The sequence below is a fragment of the Narcine bancroftii genome, chromosome 1 (assembly GCF_036971445.1).
Source record: "Narcine bancroftii isolate sNarBan1 chromosome 1, sNarBan1.hap1, whole genome shotgun sequence".
Classification (NCBI taxonomy): domain Eukaryota; kingdom Metazoa; phylum Chordata; class Chondrichthyes; order Torpediniformes; family Narcinidae; genus Narcine; species Narcine bancroftii.
The window spans coordinates 491,201,493-491,227,015 of NC_091469.1; the positions used below are offsets into that span (position 1 = coordinate 491,201,493).

The 25,523-nt window shown below is 43.3% G+C and overlaps 1 protein-coding gene across 1 annotated transcript in view; it reads left to right on the forward strand.

The window, feature by feature from the left end:
• Window positions 1-25,523, forward strand: part of LOC138761855 (WD repeat-containing protein 97-like) — a 160,520-nt gene that overhangs the window by 32,603 nt on the left and 102,394 nt on the right. The window contains exon 7 of the mRNA XM_069934771.1: window positions 9,911-10,565. Coding sequence (XP_069790872.1) covers window positions 9,911-10,565 — 655 coding nt within the window. The remainder of the gene's footprint in view (window positions 1-9,910; window positions 10,566-25,523) is intronic.

Consider the following 25,523-nt stretch of genomic DNA (forward strand, 5'->3'; position numbering starts at 1 on the left):
TTTGTACTCCAGTGGCTTGTTGCCCTCTCTTACTTTTTCCATTGTTTTCTCCAGTACCTTTTCTCTTGTAGTATATCTTAGGAATTTTACTAAAATAGATCTTGGTTTTTGTTGTGGTTGTGGTTTAAAGGTCAATGCTCTATGTGCCCTTTCTATTTCCATTTCTTGCTGTAGTTCTGGACATCCTAGGATCCTAGGGATCCAATCTTTTATAAACTCTCTCATATTCTTGCCTTCTTCATCTTCCTTAAGGCCCACTATCTTTGTGTTATTTCTTCTGTTATAATTTTCCATTATATCTATTTTCTGAGCTAACAGCTCTTGTGTCTCTATAACTTTTTTATTAGATTCCTCTAATTTCTTTTTTAAGTCCTCTACCTCCATTTCTACTGCTGCTTCCCGCTCTTCCATCTTGTCCATTCTCTTTCCCATTTCTGTTAAGGTCATATCTATTTTATTCATTTTCTCTTCTGTGTTGTTTATTCTTCTTCTTAAATCATCAAATTCCTGCGCTTGCCATTCTTTAAATGACTCCATGTATTCTTTAATAAGAGAAAGTATATCCTTTATCTTGCCTTTCTTTTCTTCTTCTATTTCACTGTACTCTTCCTCTTCTTCTTCCTCTGGGTTGGCCAATGTAATCATTGATACTGTGTAATAGTCCACACCCCAGCCACCCACCATCCAAGTTCCTGACACCCCAGCAGCAGATTATCGCCCTGGACGCCCACCAATCTGTGCTCTCAAGCCCCTGACAATGGATTCTCACCCTGGTTACTTGCCCACCGGAGCTCCTGATGCTGCAGCCACCTGGCCATACGAGCTCCCGACGCCCTGAGCGTGGACTTACACCTGGTCCCAGCCATCTGAGCTCCGGACCCCTTGAACGATGCAGATACTTACCAAGGTCGAAAGTTTGACCCATGTAAAAGTTGACCCCTCCCCAAATTTGACCCGAAAATTTGGTCCAAAAAATTGCATCTTGGAGTGACAGACTCACCTCCTAATTCCCCAAAACATTCATTTCAGGTTGGGGAAGGACATTTTAGGGGAGACGTCAGGTGTAAATTATTTATACCGAGAGTAATGGATGCTTGGAATACATTGCCAGGGGTGATGGTGGAGGCATGTACCATGGGGCATTTAGAGACTCTTATGCAGGCAAAAAAATTTCAGTGCTGTAGCGGCACTGGCAATGTGTTACAACAGCGGTACCGCAATCACGCGAACCAACAGTCAAAATGTCGGACCCAGGGTTAGGGCAGAGATGATGCTCAAGATGGCGCTGGGTCTCTTTCTTCAATGCCCAGAAAGACTACAGCTAGGAGGCCTGCTGAGATGAGGTAATGACAACACTTCCAGCTGGGCAGCTTAGGACAGCAAGTGACTTAAAAGTGGTGCCATTTAAAAAAATTAAATCTTTTCTTGCTCCAGCCACAGTGGTGTCTGTGTGTTCTTCCATTAGCTCTGTGTTTAGCATCTCGCTGCTGTAACGTTAGAGCTTTTGTGGGAGCAGAGCCAGGTGAGTGGGGTGCAGAGAAACACCACTGCTCTGATGGGACCTAATGCCTGGTCCTAATCACGATGGCTCTGTACAGGATTTAAGCAGCCTGTTAAAGGAGCCATTGGTGTTTTTATTTAAAATCCTACAACCATAGAGTCTGTGCCCAAGATGGCGGTACCTGTGCTTGGCAGCAGCCAAGAGAGGATGAGGGAGCAGAGGACTGGCGCAGGGCAACAGAAATGGAGAGAACCCCCCCCCCCCCCTCAGTTAAGAAGCAGAGAGGCCCACACAGGCTGCGGGCAGTTGGGAACTTGTAGTCGAAGGACCCACACAGGCTGTGGGCTGCTAGAGACCAGCTCTTGGGAACCAGGAGTTGGAGCTGGGATTTGTGAAGGTGCCGAGGGCAACAAGGTCTCCTGAGGGGCCTCGGGTGCTGAAGGCTTCCTGATTGAGTCGGAGGTTTGGATCTGGAGCTCGGTTTGCCAATGAAGGTGGGGGGGGGGGGGGGGTCCTGTGCATCTGCAGGAGAGCTGCCGGTGAATTCATGTCAGTGACTCTATCGGGACTTTCTTTTATTTCTCTTACTGTAGAGGGCACTGGGCAATTCCAATGGCAACCCTACAGCAGGAATTACGTTACATTTTTAATGTTTGAATACATGGCAATAAAAATAACCTTGAATCTTGAAGCCTTTCTTGGGCAGGGGGCCAAGCCTGCACACAGTACGAAGGGCTCAGGTCCGAAATGTTGGTAATATATCATTACCTCCTCTGGACGCTTTGAGACTGGCTGAGTTCCTCCATAATTTCTGTTTTTTTACCATAGTACTGCAGGTGCAAGCTTTCCAAGTTTATTTTGTTATTTTATTCTTAGTACAGTGAGAAGGGTTCTTCTGTGAGCAGCTTAACAGACTAGATCTACCATACAGACAGCTCTCTCAATTATACCCATGTAACCAACTAATCGATTAAATCCATACGTCTTTGGCAGGCAGTCTTTGCAAATTACAGTATAGAGTTGCAATGAAAAATAGATGAACTGACACCAAGCAAGGGCAATGTGAGAGCAATTGTGTGGGGTTCATTCAGGAGCCTGATGGCTGCAGGGAAGAAACTGTCTTGAAGCCTGTTGGTGTGCATTTTCATACTCTGGAGCCTTCTTCCTGATCGGAGGAGAGCAGCACAGTTACAACACTATTACAGCACCTGTGACCTAAATTTGAATCCAGCGCTGTCTGAAAGTTTGCACGCTCTCCCAGTGTCTGCATGGGTTTTCCTTGGGTACTCCAGTTTCCTCCCACATTTGAAAGATGTTACGGGTTGGTGGGTTAATTGGATTTATTTAGGGCATGGGGCGGAAGGGCCGGTTACCATGCTGTCTGTTTAAATTTAAATTTAATAAAAAGTGTGTGTCCAGGGTGTGATGGGTCCTTTTGTGTGTCAGCTGCCTTTCCATGGCAGTGGGAGATGCAGATGGAGTCCATGGAGAGGAGGGTCGTTTGTGTCATGTTCTGAGCTGCATTCACCACCTTCTGCAGATTAAAAGCATTATGGTATCAACGATCAGCCATGATCGTATTGAATGGCGGAGCAGGCTCGATGGGCCATTTTTGGCCAACTCCTGTTTCTACTTCCTATGTTCCTATGGTACCTTTACTCCACAGAACGTTACAGCACAGAAAAATCTGGGACAATCTATTATTCAGCTTTGTCCCAGTGACCTGCACCCATTGCATATCCATTCAGACCCCTTCCATCCACATACCTGCCCAAATTCTTCTTAAATGTTAAAATTGAGATCGCGTTCAGCTGGCAGCTCGTTCCACACCCCCACTACTCTGTGTGAGGAAGTTCCCCCAAAACATTTCCCCTTTCGCTCTTAGCCCACGTCCTCTGGTTTGTATCTCACCTACCCTCAGTGGAAAAAAGCCAACCTACATTTTACTCTGTGTATCCCCCTCATAATTTTAAATACCTCCATCAAATCTCCCCTCATTCCTGAAGTCTAGGCAACATCCTAATAATTCTTTGCACTCTTTCAATTTTATTGATAACTTTACTGTAGTTATGTGACCAAAACTGCACACAATACTCCAAATTTGACCTCACCGATGTTTTATAAATTCTCATCATAACATCCCAACTCTGAACTGTGACAGAGTATATAGAAATGTTTTTGGGAGATAAATTGGGAAAGGGTTTGTTAGAGTAGGTCACATACAAACACTTTAAAATAGATCTTATTTGAAATACTGGAGCTCTGCCTAATGCTAGACATATCAGCTCCACAGCTTTTGCAAGAGCTTTGAAGAGTGCTCAAGAGACTTCACGAATGGATTGTTGTTTACAAAAGCAACAGATGAAAGAGCATGTTGGAGCTGCAAATTGTCTGGAGGAGATCTTTCTGTTGTAAGAGGGTCAAATGGTTTTGCAAGCAGAGAGAGTCAAACAGGCTTTCTCTCAGAGATAGAGACACACACACAGATCACTTCTACAGTGTTACAGCCAGCATAAGTTGGTGGGACTGGAACAGGACAAGCTGAAAAGCTTGTGGAGAGCCCATTTGTAAGACGGCCTGGTCAAAGCCCTTGTGGTTCATGCAAGAGGAGAGGTCTGGCTGTCTCATATTTCACTTGGAATAATAGAAACAAAAAGGAACTCTGTGGTTACCTGAAAGAAAGAGGTTATCATCTGGAGAACCCTGAAGGGGCAAGTTTCGTCAGCAAGACACGAGTGGCTGATGGAAGTACATCAGTTGTGGATGTCCTGGAACAACAAATCTCTCTCTAAAACTGACAAGAACCTTCCTGAGTGGTAACCATTTGCCTTTCAAGCACCAAAGTCTGGTAAACTTTATAAATGTTAAATTCTGTGCACAGTATAAGAATTGCCTGCAACCAGTGAACTTGGAGGAATGAGAAGTGAGATTGGACTGTGAATCAAAGAACTTTTTTGAACTTACATACATGTGCGCTTAGAATTAGAAGGGGGTTAAGTTAAAGTGTGATTCTATTTTCATGTTTAAATATAATTAAAAGCAACTTTTGTTTAAGTAACCATTTGTCTTGGTGAATATCTATTGCTGCTGGGTTTTGGGCTCCTTTGGGCTTGTAACAGTACTTTGATTTACAAAGGCCAATATCCCAACAGTTCTTTATACAACCCCATCTACCTATGAAGCCACTTTCAGGGAATTATGTATCTGTATTCCCAGATCCTTCTGTTCTACCCCACTCCTCAGTGCCCGACCATTTTCCGTGTATGTCCTACTATGGTTTGTCCTTCCAAAATGCAACACCTCACACTTGTCTGCATTAAATTCCATCGGCCATTTTTCAGCCCATTTTTCCAGCTGGTTCAGATCCCTCTGAAAGTTTTGAAAACTTTCCCTGCTTGTCTATAACAGCTCCAATCTTAGTGTCATCTGAAAAATTAGTCTAATCCTTCCCAACCTCACAGACTATAACCCTCTACTTTTTATTTTCCATGTACCTGTCTGGAAACCTTTTAACCCTTGTAATCATCCCCACCTCTACCACTTCCTCAGGCAGCTTGTTGCACACATCCACCTCCCTCTGTGTGAAGAAGATGCCTCTCAGATCCCTTTTAAATCTTTCCCCTCTCACCATAAATCCATGCCTTCTGGTTTCAGCCTGCTCTATTCTGGGATAAAGAATACGTTTCAATGTCCCTCATTATTGTATAAATCTCTGTAAGGGCTGTCCTCAGCTTTTTGCACTCTGCGGAAAAATGTCCATGCCTGTCTGGCCTCTCCTTGTCATTCAAGCCCTCCAATCCTGGCAATGTATGTGAATCTTTTCTGCACTCTTTCCATTTTAATTACATCCTTCTTACGGCTGTGTGACCAGAACTGTGCACAATGTGCCAAGTGTGGTCTCACCAATGTCCTGTCCAGTTGTAATGACTCATCCCTGCTCCTGCACTCAATGGCGTGACTGATGAAGTCAAGGGTGCTAGATGCCTTCTTCCACACCTGTCTACTAGTGGCACCCTTTCATACCTTTTCACCTACTTGTGCAGGAGACAGAACTGGAGAGAGCTGAAATCCTAGGTCCTAATCTTTGCTCATCTCCATTAGTCAACGTCTTTGCCTTTCTCTCGTCTGCGAGATGCATCTGGTGCAGTGGATAGTACTACAACCTCACATCTCCTGAGACTGGAGTTCAATTCCAACCTCAGGTGCTGCTCTCCCTGTGACCACATGTGTGTCTCCCCCAGGTGAACTGTTGTTCCCAATAATTAGTTAGTTAAGGTCAATCAACATTGGTGGATATTAAAGGAGAAAGTATTTAAGGAAAGCTGAAGAGACAGAAGGCCCTTTCATGCCAAACCTCTGCCTGAAGGCCGGCTGTAAGCGCGGAGGGAAAAATTTAAACTCCCTTTTCACGGAGCGGCCCTAAAAGGCTGCTCTTGCGTTGCATTCATGCGTAGTGCCCTTAGGAACCAGTGGAGGTGGGGCAGTGCTGTCTGCCGAGTCAACGTTGTTCATGCGCGCATCTCAGGCTGACGACATCAACATGATGTCATCAGCCCGCCCCTAGCCAGATACTTGCAGTGGCATTACAATGATGCTAGGCGGCGGAGTGCTGCACTCTGCCGCAGACCCCTCCCGCAAGAGGGATTGCAGTCGGCGCATCCATGGAGGTAAGTCTCCCGACGCAAGGGCAGAGAGTCTCCGCCTTTACACTCGGGCTTTTTGACTCTATGAAAGGACGGAGACAGAGAGTCAAAGATTCAGACTCAGAGATAGATTTATTAACCACAACCTACCATGCACAAAGCCATGCTGACCGTCCTTAATCAGCCCATGGCTGTCCAAATACTCTTTCCATTGAGACAGAGAGCGGGAAGGACAGAGAGAGAGAAAGACATGGGGGGGGGGGGGGGGGTAATGGAAGATTCTAACCTGTTTTTTTTTAAACTTGGAGTTCTGGGTTCTGCAAGGCTGAGAACCTGCTTGTGTTTTAGACTCAGCAGACATAAGCTAAATTCCACCAAGGGGCCAGAGATGCTGTTATCTGAAGAAAGGACATCTGTGTACCAAGAACATTTAATCTTCCTGCTTGTTTTGGTCACAGACTGTCAGAGGCCTAGCCTTGATGCAAAATAAACCATTGTATTCAAAGTGATAAGCTGAAAATTATGTTATTCGTTAGAAGCCTAGCATGCTAGCTTGCTTGCTTATCTTTCTTGCTGTGCTGGGAATAGGTCCTTGGGTAAGCAGTTTTTGGGTAATATAAGCCATGATCCCGCTGCTGAAGTTTGAGACTCTCCGAGAGGTGGCAACATCTCTCAGCAAGAAGAAGAACTTCTGGAGTCCAGCCAACGTCCCGGTCAGGGGAGGTGGAGAAGCTACTACCGGCGCCCTGACAACCTACTACAAGTGTGCAGTCGTTGCCTCGCTTCGGCAGTTGGGACCAGTCCAAGCGTTGATAAGTTTAATTGGGACGGGCTTGCATATTGTACTTTGAAACCAGCTTTTGAATTAGTAATAAACATTTGTATAATCTGAACTGCTCTCGGTGTGTGAGTCTGTTTTCTTTCGGTAGCTCGAACACTGACCAATCTAAAACGAACAAAGTGAGAGTTAACCCAGGACGGGGGGGGAGGGAGAGACAGAGAGAGCTAATGAAGAAATGGATCTGGTGGGCCAAATGATACATATCCTGAAATTTACTATGTCCTTTGTTCAACTTCCCCCACTGGCCCCCTGCCCTGTCTTTTCCCCAACAGTTACTCCTGTGATACTAGTGGAGTTGGGAATATTTCCAGTGGTGCCTTAGAAAAGTGGAGGGCTCAGGCCTGAAATGTCAGTAATGTATCTTTACTTGCTATGGGCGCTGCGGGACCAGCTGAATTCCTCCAGCAACCCTGAGTTTTTATCCCACCCTGCCCTCACTCTCTTCACCTTCCTCCCATCTGGTGAACTTGCGCACCCCCCAGATTCAAGTCCTGCTGTTATCAGACCCCACGCTGGTAAAAATTCTGCTCCATACCAACTGATCCCGCTTTGTGACTCGAGTGTTTTTAGCTGCTCTACTGTGTATGGTAGGGGTAGCCAAACCTGCTTGACGTAAAAGCCACATCCGATAAACTTCACATGATTGAGAGCCATAAGACATGAAAAAAATATGACATTCATGTTTTTACTCAATATGCTCACTTTGTTACAAAAATGTTCTATAAATGTTAAGGAATACATGTACGTAATAATATTTATTAATATATGTAGTTTTTAAACTGCTAATTTGCATTAGTTTCAATAATGTCACACTAACACTCCGCTACTTTCGCTGTTCGCGGCACAGCCATACATACAACAATCACGTAATCGCAAGCCACACCCACTATTACCATTGTGAGTATGGTACAACAACAACAACCTCACACTCAATGTAACCAAAACCAAGGAGCTGATTGTTGACTTCGGGAAGGGAAAACCAGAGGTGAACGATCCAGTGATCATTGGGAGCTGAGAGGTGGAGAGGGTGAGCACATTTCAGTTCTTGGGACTCTCTATCTTGGAGAATCAGTCTTGGAGTTGTGACAGATTATAGAAATATTTTTGGGAAATACACTGGGGCAGGTTGTTTTTGTGTAGCACACATACAAACACTTTAAAACAGATCTTATTTAAAATACTGGAGCTCTGCTCATGCTAGACATTCTGGTGCCAAGAGCCTTTGCAAAAGCTTTGGAGAGTGCTTAAGAGACTTCACTAATGGATTGTTGTTTACAGAAAGGCAATAGGTGAAAGATCTTGTCAGAGCCGTAGGCTGTCTGCAGTGGAACTTGCTGTTCTAAGAGGGTCATGTGGTTTTGCAAGCAGAGAGATTCAAACAGGCTTTCTCTCAAAGAGAGAGAGAGGGGGAGATCAGTTCTACAGTTTTACAGTTAGCAGTAGCAGCTGGGACTGGAACAGGACAAGCTAGCAAGCTTGTGGAAAAACCCCATTTGGAAGATGGGTTGTGAGTGCTTAATTCAGCCTGGTCAAAGCCCTTGTGGTTCATATAAGAGGAGAGGACTGGCTGCCTAATGTTTCACTTGAAATAAGAGAAACAAAAAAGAACTCTGTGGTGATCTGAAAGAAAGAGGTTATATTCTGGAAAACCCTGAAGGGGCAAGTTTCATCAGCAAGACACTGAAGTGGCTGGCTACAAGGAATCAGTTGTGGGTGTCCAGCGAACAGCAAATCTCTCTCTGAAAACCAACAAGAACCTTCCTGGGCGGTAACCATTTACCTTTCAAGCAGCAAAGCCTGGTGAACTTTATAAATGTTAAATTCTGTGCACAGTATAAGAATTGCCTGCAACCAGTGAACTTGGAAGAATGAGAAGTGAGATTGGACTGTGAATCAAAAAACTTTTCGAAACTTACACACACATTACATACATGTGCGCTTCGAATTAGAAGGGGGTTAAGTTAGGTTAGTTAAATTAATAGTGATAATTTAAAGTTTGATCCTGTTTTCATGTTTAAAGATAATTAAAAGAACTTTTGTTTAAGTAACCATTGCTGCTGGGATTGGGGTCCTCTGGGCTTGTAACAGAGCCAACACACCAATGGCATCATGAAGAAAGCACATCAGTACCTCTACTTCCTCAGGAGTTTTTAGAGGCTTGGTATGACACCAGAAACCCTGGGAAATTTCTACAGACGTGTGGTGGAAAGTGTGCAGACAGTCTGGTATGGAGATACCAATACCCCTGAGCATAAAGCCCTACAAAAGTTAGTGGACACAGCCCAGGACATCAGACAAAACTCTTCCCATTACTGAGTCCATCTACAGAGAACGGTGCTGTCGGAGAGCAGCAACAATCATCACGCTCTGTTCTCGCTGCTGCCATCAGGAAAGAGGTGTAGGTGCCACAAGACTCGCACCGCCTGGTTCAGGAACAGCTGCTCCCCCTCCCCCATCAAACTCCTCAACGACAAATTCAATCAGGGACTCATTAAAGGACTCTGGGCACTTTATCGATTTAAAAAAATTCTCTCTGAATTGCACAGTCAGTTTGTTTACATTTGTTATCAGGTCTTTATTTGTTTACGTGTACACTGTAGTTTTTTTTGCACTGCCAATGAGTGGTAATTCTGCCTTGCCTGCAGAAAAAAGACCCTCAGGGATGTGATATCATTAAATCTGATATCCGAGCACTGGCTCGTACAATTCCTGTCTCAGCCAATATATTTCTGTGGGCCGCACATTGTATGTCAAAGACCTGCATGAGGTTTACGAGCCACAGTTTGTCCACTCCTGATGTATGGGTTGAGTAACTGGGCTGCTCATAAAACGACCTTTCTCGCTTTACCTTGACTGACAACTGACTGGTGCTGAACTGTGAGTGTCCTTGGAATAACCGACTCTTTTGGCTGTTTGTCACTGCAGGTCCTGTCACCGCCATTGCAACCTACCCGGATGGTCCCTGCCTCCTGTCTGCCTCCAAGGATGGGACGTTGAGGGTGTGGAGCCTGGAGATGGCTGATCAAGTGGATGAGATCCAGGTTGGGATGACGATCACTGAACTGGGCACAGAGCCTGGCCATGACCACATCTTCAGCTGCGCTCAGCAGAGGCTGGACTTCTGGATGCTGGCCCACCTGTACCGACGGCACACCTCCATCGGCTGCACGGTAACAGCCATCCACGTCAGCAGCATAGCCTTGGCCAGCTTCTTCCCGGTGCGGGCAGCCTGCGCCTGCGCGGATGGAGCGGTGCAGCTGGTCTCCCCAGAGACGGGAGACATCATCTCCACCCTCCTGCTGGAGGGGGGCCAGCAGCCGGTGGGCCTGGACTACTGCCTGCCCAGAGAGGCTGTGCTAGTCCTGACTGACCAGGGAGACCTCCTGAAGGGCAACTCCCTGACTAACCCCATGGAGGTACTGTTGGAGGTGCCGTGGAGTGGGCAACCATCCCCCATCTCCTGCTTCTGCATCTACATGCACCTGGTAAATGTGAGGTTGACCCACACTCGCTGGCAACAGGCGGTGGCTGCAGCAAGTGAAGAGCAGATCCGGCCTGCCGGCACGAAGGACGCTGACCGGTGAGGTAGTCCAGGACTTGGAGGGATGGAGGTTGGGCAGTGGGGAGCAGTGGAGCAGGCTGGGGCTCTGAAGCACAGGAGGATGAGGGGTGATTTTTACATTTTTTAAAATTTAATTTTTAAAATTAAATTCAGACATACAACATGGTAACAGGCTCTTTTGTCCCACGAGCCCATGCTGCCCAATTAACCTACACCCCCAATATGTTTTGAATGGTGGGAGAAAACTGGAGCCCCTGGGGAAAACCATTGCAGACATGGGGAGAATGTACAAACTCCTGACAGCGCGAGATTCGAACTCCGGCCCCGGTCACTGGCGTTGTAACTGCCATTGAGCTACCCGCTACGTTAATTGTGCCACCCATGATCTCATGGAGGTGTACAACGTCATAAGAGGAATAAATCAAGGGAATTCAGAGAGGCTTTTGCCAAGAGCAGGGGGATCGGTAAGCAGAGGGCACATGTTCAAGATGAGGGGTTGAGAGATTTAACAAGAACGTGAGGGTTAACCTCTCCTTATGCAGGGGGTGGCAGGCATATGGAATGGGCTGGCGGAGGAGGCAGATGGGGCAGGTACCACTGCAATGTTCCAGAAACATTGGGATGGATACATGGGCAAGATGGGTTTCGAGGGATATGGGCAGGTGGGTCAAGAGTAAGTAGGATATTCTATGGGCAGGTTGGGCCGAGGGCTTGTTTTATAGAGATGTCTGACTTCACTAGCCTCGTCCGGTCATGGTGATGATGTTGATTTATTGTTATACACACAAGTACAGTGCGCAGGTGCACCGAAATTCTTACTTGCTACAACCGTACAAGTAAATACAGTATACTAACAAACAATGTGCATGAACTAAATTGCCATGTGGTAGAAAAATATGGTAACTATAAATATTCATCGCTTTAGTTAGTGCAAGCAAGTCTAGATCAGTGTTTCTCAACTAGGGTTCCCTTGAACCCAAGGGTTCCGCAAGAGGTCACTAGGGGATCCGCGAGAAACAGTGATAAAAAGGCCAATGCATTTTGGAGTAATTTTTGTTTAATTTTATATTTGTAATTTTACTTTACACAGATGGCATATTGTTGGAAAATCCTTGGTTATTATAATAAAGGCTTCAACCTCTTATATATATATATATATGGTTATATATATATATATATATATATATATAACCATATATATAAAACCTGAATGAGCAACTAAAGCGGCATCATCTGCAAAGAGTAGTTCACGGACAAGTTTCTCTTGTGTCTTGGTGTGAGCTTGCAGGCGCCTCAGATTGAAGAGACTGCCATCCGTGCGGTACCGGATGTAAACAGCGTCTTCATTGTTGAGGTCTTTCATGGCTTGTTTCAGCATTATGCTGAAGAAGATAGTAAAGAGGGTTGGTGCGAGGACGCAGGCTTGCTTCACGCCGTTGTCAATGGAGAAGGGTTCAGAGAGCTCATTGCTGTATCTGACCCGACCTTGTTGGTTTTTGTGCAGTTGGATAACCATGTTGAGGAACTTGGGGGGGCATCCGAGGCGCTCTAGTATTTGCCAAAGCCCTTTCCTGCTCACGGTGTCGAAGGCTTTGGTGAGATCAACAAAGGTGATGTAGAGTCCTTTGTTTTGTTCTCTGCACTTTTCTTGGAGCTGTCTGAGGGCAAAGACCATGTCAGTAGTTCCTCTGTTTGCGCGAAAGCCACACTGTGATTCTGGGAGGAAATTTTCGGCGACACTAGGTATTATTCTATTAAGGAGAATCCTAGCGAAGAATCCTGTTTTGCGGAAACTGCCAAAATGTTTGGCCTGGAAGTCAGCCTGAAGAAAACTTTGAGGTCCTCCATCAGCCAGCTCCCCACCACGACTACCAGCCCCCCCCACATCTCCATCGGGCACACTGAACTCAAAACGGTCAACCAGTTTACCTACCTCGGCTGCACCATTTCATCTGATGCAAGGATTGACAACAAGATAGACAACAGACTTGCCAAGGCAAATAGTGCCTTTGGAAGACTACACAAAAGAGTCTGGAAAAACAACCACCTGAAGAAACACACAAAGATTAGCGTATACAGAGACGTTGTCATACCCACACTCCTGTTCGGCTCCGAATCATGGGTCCTCTACCGGCATCACCTACGGCTCCTAGAACGCTTCCATCAGCGCTGTCTCCGCTCCATCCTCAACATTCATTGGAATGATTTCATCAGCAACATCGAAGTACTCAAGCTGGCAGAGTCCGCAAGTATCGAATCCATGCTGCTGAAGACCCAACTGCGCTGGGTGGGTCATGTCTCCAGAATGGAGGACCATCGCCTTCCCAAGATCGTGTTATATGGCGAGCTCTCCACTGGCCACCGTGACAGAGGTGCACCAAAGAAAAGGTACAAGGACTGCCTAAAGAAATCTCTTGGTGCCTGCCACATTGACCACCGCCAGTGGGCTGATATCGCCTCCAACCGTGCATCTTGGCGCTTCACAGTTCGGCGGGCAACAACCTCCTTTGAAGAAGACCGCAGATCCCACCTCACTGACAAAAGACAAAGGAGGAAAAACCCAACACCCACCCCAACCCACCAATTTTCCCTTGCAACCGCTGCAACCGTGCCTGCCTGTCCCACATCGGACTTGTCAGTCATCAACGAGCCTGCAGCAGACGTGGACATACCCTTCCATAAATCTTCGTCCGCGAAGCCAAGCCAAAGAAAGATATAACCATATATAACCACTTCCAGCACAGAACAGGCCAGTTCGGCCCTACTAGTCCATGCCGTAGCAAATCCCCACCCTCCTAGTCCCACTGACCAGCACCCGGTCCATACCCCTCTAGTCCCCTCCTATCCATGTAACGATCCAGTCTTTCCTTAAATGTAACCAATGATCCCGCCTCGACCACATCTGCCGGAAGCTCATTCCACATCCCCACCACCCTCTGCGTAAAGAAATTTCCCCTCACGTTCCCCTTATAATTTTCCCCCTTCAATCTTAAACCATGCCCTCTAGTTTGAATCTCCCCCACTCTTCTATTATTTAAAATGAAAACCTCGGTGTGAGGTCTCAAACGAGCAGGATGATCTTGTTTTGCCTTACCAATAAATTTGACAAAAAAGGGGGTCATTTTTCCTTAAAAAAGTTATCCAAAAATATATATATACATGCTTACCATGTGATCTATGATAAAAATATAAAAGAGATAGATATTAATAATGGTATATAATATTTTTTATGCAGGGATTCCCAAAGACATGAAAACTATTTCAAGGGTTCCATAAGGGTTAAAATGTTGAGAAACGCTGGTCTAGATCAACGACTTGGATGGCAGTGCAAGTAATGTGATTGGTAAATTTGTGGATGACACAAAATTTTGTGGTGGTGTGGTCAGTGAGGAAGGATATCTGAGTTTAAAACAGGATCGATTTCAGTTAGGAAGAACGGCCAAGAGTTGGCAGATGGAAGTAACTCTGACAAGTGTGAGGTGTTGCTTTGGTGAACCAAACCAGGTCAGGGCCTGGGGGTGCATTGCTGAACACCACCGTGTATTCCTCACGTTGAAACAAGAGTCTCAGATGTGAGCCCTTTATCCGGACAATGAGACAGCAGAACGATAAACAGAAATCCTCGGATGCTCCACGATCTGGTTTCCTGGCAATCCACCAAAGCCTCCCGAACTCCTCGAAGTTAAAGCCGAGAATACCAGGTCTTCAAGACGCCGTCATAAAGTTATTGACAACCGACCACCGAGCTAATCAGCGATGAACTGATGGTCGAGTCTCCTACGTTAACAAGCAAATTGGGTGAAAGATAGGGGTTCCACAGTGGAATAAATCTACCCTGGCAAACTGCCAACTAATTGCTTGTACTCTGTAGTTGGAGACAGTCGATCTTTACTTACAAGCAGCAGACTTCTTCAGAAAAAGATGTGCCCAAGTACTCCCAAACCCTCACTGGACAGAAGTGTGTGCAGGGGAACATTTTGGGTTCAGCGATCGTAATGCCATTAGTTTCCAGTTAATTATGGAGAAGGGTAGGTCTGGGCCTCGGGTTGAGATTCTAAATTGGAGAAAGGTCAATTTTGAGGAAATGGGAAAGGATCGAGAATGTGAGGATTGGGATCAGTTGTTTTCTGGCCAGGATGTGCGAGGTAAGTGGAGGACCTTCAAAGGTGAAATTTTGAGAGTGTGGAGTTTGTACGTTCCTGTCAGGATTAAAGGCCAGTTTCACAGGCAGAGTTTTTGAGGGATTTTGGGGATTTGGTTTTTGAAGGATATCAGGGATCTGGTTCAGACGAAGAGAGAGTGCATTACAGGTACAGGCAACATGGAGCAAATGAGGTATTGAGAAGTATAAAAAACGCAAGAAAAACCTCAAAAAAGAAATCAGGAAGTTTAAAATCTCTTAGGATTTTAGGAAATCAATATTTACTCAGGAAACCAGCATAAAGGGGAAGTCACGTAATGATGTGGGGTTAGGATACAGAATTTCCAACACTCCTGATAATCCGTTTTAAAAAAAAGTGTTTAAAAAGTAATGAACTTTACATATAAACTCCATTAAACAACTTCTAAATATACCCACATACTCACAAATATGGGAAAATGAAGGAAAAAAAAACTGGTGCTGACGTACCTGCTCAGTGCAGAAAAGAAAAGAAATAACAGACGGTAAGGCCTGCTCCGGATCCGGGGACTCGCACTTCTGCTGTCCCCGAGACAAGCGGGCAGCCTTCGCTGCTGCAGCGAAGTGCTCCGTGCCTGGCTGAGCGGGACGATGGCGCTGGAGAGGAAGACACCGGAAGTTGCAGGGACCCGCCCAAGTCGGCGTCGGAGAGTTGTTCCTCTTCGGATCAATATGAAGAAGGGGCAGAATCTACTGCTTTCCCAAAAGAAGTGAGTAACGTAGATTTATTTAAAGAACTTGGAAATATGAAGGATAAAATGAAAACCGAATCGATAAGTTGACTGAAGCCGTGAACAAGTTGAAGAAGTATATGGACAAAACCAGTCATGAAGTTAATTCCATAAAAGATGTGCCTCAGATGGAAAACAATGAGAAATCAAAAACTTGGTCAAAAGGTGGACACCTTGTAAAATTATAGTGGAAGAAATAATATTTAAAATATTGGGTTTGAAAGAGAGGGTGGAACAACAAGACATCCCATGATTTTTTTTCCAAAAGTGTATGCCAGAATTTTGTGGGAGAAATTGAGATTGAAAGGGCTCATAGAGCTCTTAGAAGAAATCCATTCCCCCTGCCTCCCCCCGAACAGAATCTGTGTTGATAAAATTCCTGCGATATCGAGATGGAGAAAAGGTTTTGAGAATTCCTGCTCAAAAAGTTCGACAGTGACAAGGTTCCTCTTCAATACGAAGGGGGCAACATTTTATTCTATCCCAACATAAATGAAGATCTCGAGAAACAGAGAAAAGAATTTAACCCTGTGAAAAAGACTTTATGGGAAAAAGGATATCGTTCATTCCTGCGACACCCTTGTGACCTTGAAAATCCTTTTGCCGAATGGCCAAAGCAAGTTTTTTTGTAAACTGTCTGGAAGGCGAGGAATTTGTTGGAACTTTGCCAAGCCTATAGTCTGGATGAAGACCTTGAGGAGTGAATATGGTATTTAACTCTCATAATCAAATTGTTTCATTGAAATGAGGAGTTGATTATGAAATGCTTCTTCAAAGAAAATGTACGATAAATCTCAGGAGGGTTGGGGGAGGTGGAGGAGGGTTGGGGGAGGTGGAGAAGGGTTGGGGGAGGTGGAGGAGGGTTGGGGAGGTGGAGGAGGGTGCTAATTACTGCTGATTCATGTGTGTGTATATATGACTTTGGTCACAGCCTGCACAATGGAGGGTAATGGTGTTGCAACGCAAGCTGGCAGGGGGGGGGGGTTCCTTTTACTTATTATATAGTATTATATTTAGTAATGTGTCTTATTTTGGATTTCTGTATTTCTATTCTTGGATTGTCAGGTGGGTTCTAGGGAGCACAGAGGACGATGAGGTATGAAGTTAAGGGGTGGAGTCTTGTGGGAAAAGGTGATGGAAGTAGAGTGATAAGAATATATCACAATGAGTAAAGTGATAAATTAAAATTTTTAAAATATTAATGGGATGATAAAACGGAAGAAAGTACTTGCACATATTTTTTTAAAAATGGGAGTAGATATTAGCTTTTTTTAAATAAGGAACATGTGAAATTGAAAAGAGATTGAATGGGTCATGTTGTATCTTCTTCATTTAATTTAAAGTCAAGGGGAGTCACAATATTAATTAATAAAAATCTTCCAATAGATATTCAACATATTGAAACAGACCCAACAGGCAGGTTTGTAATGGTCCATTGCCAAATATTCTCTGAACCGTGGAGTCTTTTAAATGTCTATTCTCCTAATGTAGGTGATGAGAAGTTTAGTATTGGTAGGAGGGGATTTTAATTTTTGTCTCGATCCATTACTAGACAAGTCTATGACAGGAGTGACTAGAAGCAGAGCAGCTAAGACAACTTTAACTTGAATGAAAGATCTGAACATAATTGATCTATGGCGAAGGGATTATTCCTTTTATTCAAATAGGCATGATTCATACTCTAGACTTTTTCCTACTTTCAGCACAGCTTCAGGGCAGAGTAGTTCAGGCGGAGTATAAAGCTAGACTTCCATCTGATCATTCACCATTGCCAATGCAGATTGACATACCAGATAAAGAGAAGTTGATTTCTAGATGGAGGTCAGCCTTCTGTGCTGCTGTAAGAGAGCAAATTCAGTTATTCTGTGACCTCAGTAAATGATAAGTTTGTGATTTGGGGTGCATTGAAAGCTTATTTAAGAGAACAAATAATAAGTTTTACTTCTAAAATAGAGAAAGAATATATGAGAGAAATTTATCAATTAAAACAAAAATGAACAGATATGGAAAAAGACGCAAATAAGAGGGTCGGAGGATAGACAGCGGCTATTAATCAATAAGAAGCTTCAATACAATACTTATAGACTTACAGAACAGAAAAGGCAATAACAAGGACTAAACAAAGATGAATTAGGCCAAAGGTCACACAAGCCATTAATGTGGCAATTGAAGACAGAACAAACCTCCAGAACTATAAATGCTATTTAGAAAGATTCCAAAAATATCAGTTATAAACCTTAGGATATAAACAATTCATTTAAAAGCATTTATTTGAAGTTATATAGTTCAGAATCTTTAAAAGATGAAAATAAAATGATCTCAAATAAAATTGCCTGTGTTATCCTTGGAAGAACAGATGGAGTTTAATTCTCCCATTGATCGGTCAGAAATTAAAGAACCAATGAGTTCATTGAAAATAATAAGGCCCTGGGGGAAGATGGCATTCCAGCTGAATACTATAAGGAATTTAAAGACCTGTTACTTCCCTTATTTATGGATATGATCCAACAAGCATTGGTAACACATGTCAGCCTACTTACAATTTCCTTCCCTATCCCCAAAACTTTGAAAATTAAACAATAACCAAAGCAATTAAAATGACTAACAGAGAAATTGTGAAAAGAAAACTTCAGTGTCCTGCCGGTGCTTCTAATTGACTTCCACTCCTTAAGGGAAAACTTCAGCGTTCCCGCTGGACCTTCCAATCGACTTCCACTCCTTAAGGGAAAACTTCAGCGTTCCCGCTGGACCTTCTAATCGACTTCCACTCCTTAAGAGAAAACTTCAGTGTCCTGCCGGTCCTTCTAATTGACTTCCACTCCTTAAGGGAAAACTTCAGCATTCCCGCTGGACCTTCTAATCGACTTCCACTCCTTAAGGGAAAACTTCAGTGTCCCGCCGGTCCTTCTAATTGACTGCCACTCCTTAAGGGAAAACTTCAGCATTCCCGCTGGACCTTCTAATCGACTTCCACTCCTTAAGGGAAAACGTCAGCGTTCCCGCTGGTCCTTCTAATCGATTTCCGCTCCTTTTTTTAAAAATTTTTTATTTTTCACACTATAAACCATATTGATCAAGATACAAAGAGACATTTTTCTTCTTAAATATATACAGTGTCGTTTTCTCCCCTTTTTCCCCTCCCTTCCCTCCCTTCCTCACCCCCTTCCCCATTTATTTAAAGTTCAAACTATAAGATACATTAAACCCGTTAAACAATGTTGTCACTTAATAAAAATAAACAAGAAATTTTACTGAGTCAGATTTTTTTCATTATCTTTTCCTTCTGTCATTTTAGGTGGTAGATGTCCATGGTAGGATTTCTCTATTGTTTTTCATGTGTGGCTCCCATATTTGTTTGAATATTGTAATGTTATTTCTTAAATTATATGTTATTTTTTCTAATGGAATACATTTATTCATTTCTATATACCATTGTTGTATTCTCAAGTTATCTTCTAATTTCCAGGTTGACATAATACATTTTTTTGCTATAGCTAGGGCTATCCTAACAAATCTTTTTTGTGCACCATCCAAATCAAGTCCAAATTCTTTGTTTCTTATATTACTTAGGAGGAAGATCTCTGGGTTTTTTGGTATATTGCTTTTTGTGATTTTATTTAGTATCTGGTTTAGATCTTCTCAAAATTTTTTCATTTTCTCACATGTCCAAATTGCATGAATTGTTGTTCCCGTTTCCTTTTTACAGCGAAAACATCTGTCTGATACTGTTGGGTCCCATTTATTTAACTTTTGAGGTGTGATGTATAGCCTGTGTATCCAGTTATATTGTATCATACGTAACCTCGTGTTTATTGTATTTCTCATAGTTCCTGAGCATAACTTCTCCCGTGTTTCCTTCTTTATCTTTATGTTTAGATCTTGTTCCCATTTTTGTTTAGGTTTACGGTTTGTTTCCTCGTTCTCCTTTTCTTGCAGTTTGATGTACATGTTTGTTACAAATTTTTTGTATGTCATTGTATCTGTAATCACATATTCAAAGTTATTTCCCTCTGGTAACCTCACACTGTTTCCCAATTTGTCCTTCAAGTAGGTTTTCAGTTGGTAGTATGCAAACAGTTATATTTATCCTTCATTTTTTCAAAGGATAATAATTTATTTCCTGAAAAACAATTTTCTATTCTTTTGATCCCTTTTCTCTCCCATTCTCTAAAGGAAAGGTTATCTATTGTAAAAGGGATTAGCTGATTTTGCGTCAATATTAGTTTTGGTAGTTGGTAATTTGTTTTATTCCTTTCTACATGAATCTTCTTCCAAATGTTGAGCAGATGATGCAATACTGGTGAATTCCTACATTGTACCAATTTTTCATCCCATTTATATAGTATATGTTCAGGTATCTTCTCCCCTATTTTATCTAGTTCTAATTTGGTCCAATCTGGTTTTTACCTTGTTTGATAAAAATCGGATAGATATCTTAATTGTGCGGCTCTTTAATAATTTTTTAAAGTTTGGTAGTTGCAAGCCTCCTTGTTTGTACCATTCTGTTAATTTATCTAGTGCTATCCTCAGTTTCCCCCCTTTACATAAAAATTTCCTTATTATTTTCTTTAACTCCTTGAAGAATTTCTCTGTTAGACGTATTGGTAATGACTGAAATAGGTATAATATCCTTGGGAAAATGTTCATTTTAATACAGTTTATCCTTCCTATTAGTGTTAGTGGTAAGTCTTTCCAATGCTCTAAGTTGTCTTGTAATTTTTTCATTAATGGATGGTAATTGAGTTTATATAGATGGCCAAGGTTTTTATTTATTTGTATACCTAGGTATCGCATTGCTTGTGTTTGCCATCTAAGTGTTGATTCTTTCTTAAACTTTGAGAAATCCGCATTATTCATTGGCATTGCTTCACTTTTATTTGCGTTGATCTTGTACCCCGACACTTCTCCATATTCCTTCAATTTCCCATGTAATTCTTTTATTGATATTTCTGGTTCTGTTAAGTATATTATATCGTCATCTGCAAATAGACTGATTTTATATTCCTTCTCTTTTATTTTTATCCCTTTTATTTTATTTTCTGTTCTTATCAGTTGTGCTAGTGGTTCTACAGCTAACGCAAACAGTGAGGGAGATCGTGGACATCCCTGCCTTGTTGATCTGCTTAAGTTAAATTGTTTTGATATATATCCATTTACTGTCACTTTCGCCAATGGCCCCTTATATAATGCTTTAAGCCAATTAATATATTTCTCTGGTAAGCTGAATTTTTGTAGTACTTTGAATAAATAATTCCATTTTACTCTGTCAAAGGCCTTCTCTGCGTCTAAAGCAACCGCTACTGTTGGAGTTTTATTTCCTTCTACTGCATGAATTAAGTTAATAAATTTACAGATATTGTCTGTTGTTCGTCTTTTTTTAATAAATCCAGTTTGTTCTAGATTTACTATTTTTGGTACATAGTTGGCTAATCTGTTTGCTAATAGTTTAGCTATTATCTTATAATCTGTGTTAAGTAAAGATATTGGTCTATATGACGCTGGTGCAAGTGGGTCTTTCCCTGTCTTTGGTATTACTGTAGTTATTGCTGTTTTACATGAATCTGGTATGCTTTGTGCTTTATCAATCTGGTTGATTACTTCCAGGAGGGGAGGGATTAATAAGTCTTTAAATGTTTTATAGAATTCTATTGGGAATCCATCCTCTCCTGGTGCTTTATTGTTCGGTAGTTTTTTAATTATCTCCTGTAATTCTTCTATTTCAAATGGTTTTATTAATTTATTTTGTTCCTCTGTTTGTAATTTCGGTAGTTCAATTTTAGTTAGAAATTCATCTATTTTGTTTTCTTTCCATTCGTTTTCAGTTTGATATAGTTGCTCGTAGAATTCCCTGAAGTTTTCCTTGATCTCCGTTGGATTATATGTGATTTGTTTGTCCTTTTTCCTTGATGCCAATACCATTCTTTTAGCTTGTTCTGTCTTAAGCTGCCATGCTAGAATTTTGTGCGTTTTTTCTCCGAGTTCATAATATTTCTGTTTTGTCTTCATTATATTCTTCTCCACCTTATATGTTTGTAATGTTTCATATTTTATTTATTTATCTGCCAATTGTCTTCTTTTAGTTGTATCTTCCTTCATTGCTAATTCTTTTTCTATATTTGCTATTTCCCTTTCCAACTGTTCTGTTTCCTGATTGTAGTCCTTCTTCATCTTGGTTACATAACTTATTATTTGCCCTCTAATGAATGCTTTCATTGCATCCCATAGTATAAACTTATCTTTCACTGATTCCATATTTATTTCAAAGTACATTTTAATTTGTCGTTCAATTAATTCTCTAAAATCCTGTATTTTAAGTAGCATGGAGTTTAATCTCCATCTATACATTCTTGGTGGGACGTCCTCTAGCTATATTGCCAATAATAGGGGTGAGTGGTCCGATAATAGTCTAGCTTTATATATCGACTTCCACTCCTTGAGGGAAAACTTCAGTGTTCCCACTGGTCCTTCTAATCGACTTCCACTCCTTGAGGGAAAACTTCAGTGTTCCCACTGGTCCTTCTCATCGACTTCCACTCCTTCAGGGAAAACTTCATTGTTCCCGCTGGTCCTTCTAATCGACTTCCACTCCTTAAGGGGAAACTTCAGCGTTCCCACTGGTCCTTCTAATCGACTTCCACTCCTTCAGGGAAAACTTCAGTGTTCCCACTGGTCCTTCTAATCGACTTCCACTCCTTGAGGGGAAACTTCAGTGTTCCCACTGGTCCTTCTAATCGACTTCCACTCCTTAAGGGAAAACTTCAGTGTTCCCACTGGTCCATCCAATTGACTTCCACTCCTTATGGGAAAACTTCAGTGTGCCCACTGGACCTTCTAATTGACTTCCACTCCTTAAGGGAAAATTTCAGTGTTCCCATTGGACCTTCTAATCGACTTCCACTCCTTGAGGGAAAACTACAGCGTTCCCACTGGTCCTTCTAATCGACTTCCACTCCTTAAGGGAAAACTTCAGCGTTCCCACTGGACCTTCTAATCGACTTCCACTCCTTGAGGGAAAACTTCAGTGTTCCCACTAGTCCTTCTAATCGACTTCCACTCCTTAAGGGAAAACTTCAGTGTTCCCACTGGACCTTCTAATCGACTTCCACTCCTTGAGGGAAAACTTCAGCGTTCCCACTGGTCCTTCTAATCGACTTCCACTCCTTAAGGGAAAACTTCAGCGTTCCCACAGGACCTTCTAATCGACTTCCACTCCTTGAGGGAAAACTTCAGTGTTCCCACTAGTCCTTCTAATCGACTTCCATTCCTTAAGGGAAAACTTCAGCGTTCCCACTGGTCCTTCTAATCGACTTCCACTCCTTAAAGGAAAACTACAGTGTTCCCGCTGGTCCTTCTTATCGACTTCCACTCCTTAAGGGAAAACTTCAGTGTTCCCACTGGTCCTTCTAATCGACTTCCACTCCTTAAGGGAAAACTTCAGTGTTCCCACTGGTCCATCCAATTGACTTCCACTCCTTAAGGGAAAACTTCAGCGTTCCCACTGGTCCTTCTAATCGACTTCCATTCCTTAAGGGAAAACTTCAGCGTTCCCACTGGTCCTTCTAATCGACTTCCACTCCTTAAGGGAAAACTTCAGTGTTCCCACTGGACCTTCTAATCGACTTCCACTCCTTGAGGGAAAACTTCAGTGTTCCCGCTGGTCCTTCTAATCGACTTCCACTCCTTGAGGGAAAACTTCAGCGTTCCCACTGGTCCTTCTAATCGACTTCCACTCCTTAAGGGAAAACTTCAGCGTTCCCACTGGACCTTCTAATCGACTTCCACTCCTTAAGGGAAAACTTCAGTGTTCCCACTGGACCTTCTAATCGACTTCCACTCCTTGAGGGAAAACTTCAGTGTTCCCGCTGGTCCTTCTAATCGACTTCCACTCCTTGAGGGAAAACTTCAGCGTTCCCATTTGTCCTTCTAATCGACTTCCACTCCTTAAGGGAAAACTTCAGTGTTCCAACTGGTCCTTCTAATCGACTTCCACTCCTTGAGGGAAAGCTTCAGTGTTCCCACTGGTCCTTCTTATCGACTTCCACTCCTTTAGGGAAAACTTCAGTGTTCCCACTGGTCCTTCTCATCGACTTCCACTCCTTAAGGGAAAACTTCAGTGTTCCCACTGGTCCTTCTCATCGACTTCCACTCCTTCAGGGAAAACTTCAGTGTTCCCGCTGGTCCTTCTAATCGACTTCCACTCCTTAAGGGGAAACTTCAGCGTTCCCACTGGTCCTTCTAATCGACTTCCACTCCTTAAGGGAAAACTTCAGTGTTCCCAATGGTCCTTCTAATCGACTTCCACTCCTTAAGGGAAAACTTCAGCGTTCCCACTGGTCCTTCTAATCGACTTCCACTCCTTGAGGGAAAACTTCAGCGTTCCCACTGGTCCTTCTAATCGACTTCCACTCCTTGAGGGAAAACTTCAGTGTTCCCACTGGTCCTTCTAATCGACTTCTACTCCTTGAGGGAAAACTTCAGCTTTCCCACTGGTCCTTCTAATCGACTTCCACTCCTTGAGGGAAAACTTCAGCGTTCCCACTGGTCCTTCTAATCGACTTCTACTCCTTGAGGGAAAACTTCAGCTTTCCCACTGGACCTTCTAATCGACTTCCACTCCTTGAGGGAAAACTTCAGCGTTCCCACTGGTCCTTCTAATCGACTTCCACTCCTTAAGGGAAAACTTCAGCGTTCCCACAGGACCTTCTAATCGACTTCCACTCCTTGAGGGAAAACTTCAGTGTTCCCACTAGTCCTTCTAATCGACTTCCATTCCTTAAGGGAAAACTTCAGCGTTCCCACTGGTCCTTCTAATCGACTTCCACTCCTTAAAGGAAAACTACAGTGTTCCCGCTGGTCCTTCTTATCGACTTCCACTCCTTAAGGGAAAACTTCAGTGTTCCCACTGGTCCTTCTAATCGACTTCCACTCCTTAAGGGAAAACTTCAGTGTTCCCACTGGTCCATCCAATTGACTTCCACTCCTTAAGGGAAAACTTCAGCGTTCCCACTGGTCCTTCTAATCGACTTCCACTCCTTAAGGGAAAACTTCAGTGTTCCCACTGGACCTTCTAATCGACTTCCACTCCTTGAGGGAAAACTTCAGTGTTCCCGCTGGTCCTTCTAATCGACTTCCACTCCTTGAGGGAAAACTTCAGCGTTCCCACTGGTCCTTCTAATCGACTTCCACTCCTTAAGGGAAAACTTCAGCGTTCCCACTGGACCTTCTAATCGACTTCCACTCCTTAAGGGAAAACTTCAGTGTTCCCACTGGACCTTCTAATCGACTTCCACTCCTTGAGGGAAAACTTCAGTGTTCCCGCTGGTCCTTCTAATCGACTTCCACTCCTTGAGGGAAAACTTCAGCGTTCCCATTTGTCCTTCTAATCGACTTCCACTCCTTAAGGGAAAACTTCAGTGTTCCAACTGGTCCTTCTAATCGACTTCCACTCCTTGAGGGAAAGCTTCAGTGTTCCCACTGGTCCTTCTTATCGACTTCCACTCCTTTAGGGAAAACTTCAGTGTTCCCACTGGTCCTTCTCATCGACTTCCACTCCTTAAGGGAAAACTTCAGTGTTCCCACTGGTCCTTCTCATCGACTTCCACTCCTTCAGGGAAAACTTCAGTGTTCCCGCTGGTCCTTCTAATCGACTTCCACTCCTTAAGGGGAAACTTCAGCGTTCCCACTGGTCCTTCTAATCGACTTCCACTCCTTAAGGGAAAACTTCAGTGTTCCCAATGGTCCTTCTAATCGACTTCCACTCCTTAAGGGAAAACTTCAGCGTTCCCACTGGTCCTTCTAATCGACTTCCACTCCTTGAGGGAAAACTTCAGCGTTCCCACTGGTCCTTCTAATCGACTTCCACTCCTTGAGGGAAAACTTCAGTGTTCCCACTGGTCCTTCTAATCGACTTCTACTCCTTGAGGGAAAACTTCAGCTTTCCCACTGGTCCTTCTAATCGACTTCCACTCCTTGAGGGAAAACTTCAGCGTTCCCACTGGTCCTTCTAATCGACTTCCCCTCCTTAAGGGAAAACTTCAGTGTTCCCACTGGTCCTTCTAATCGACT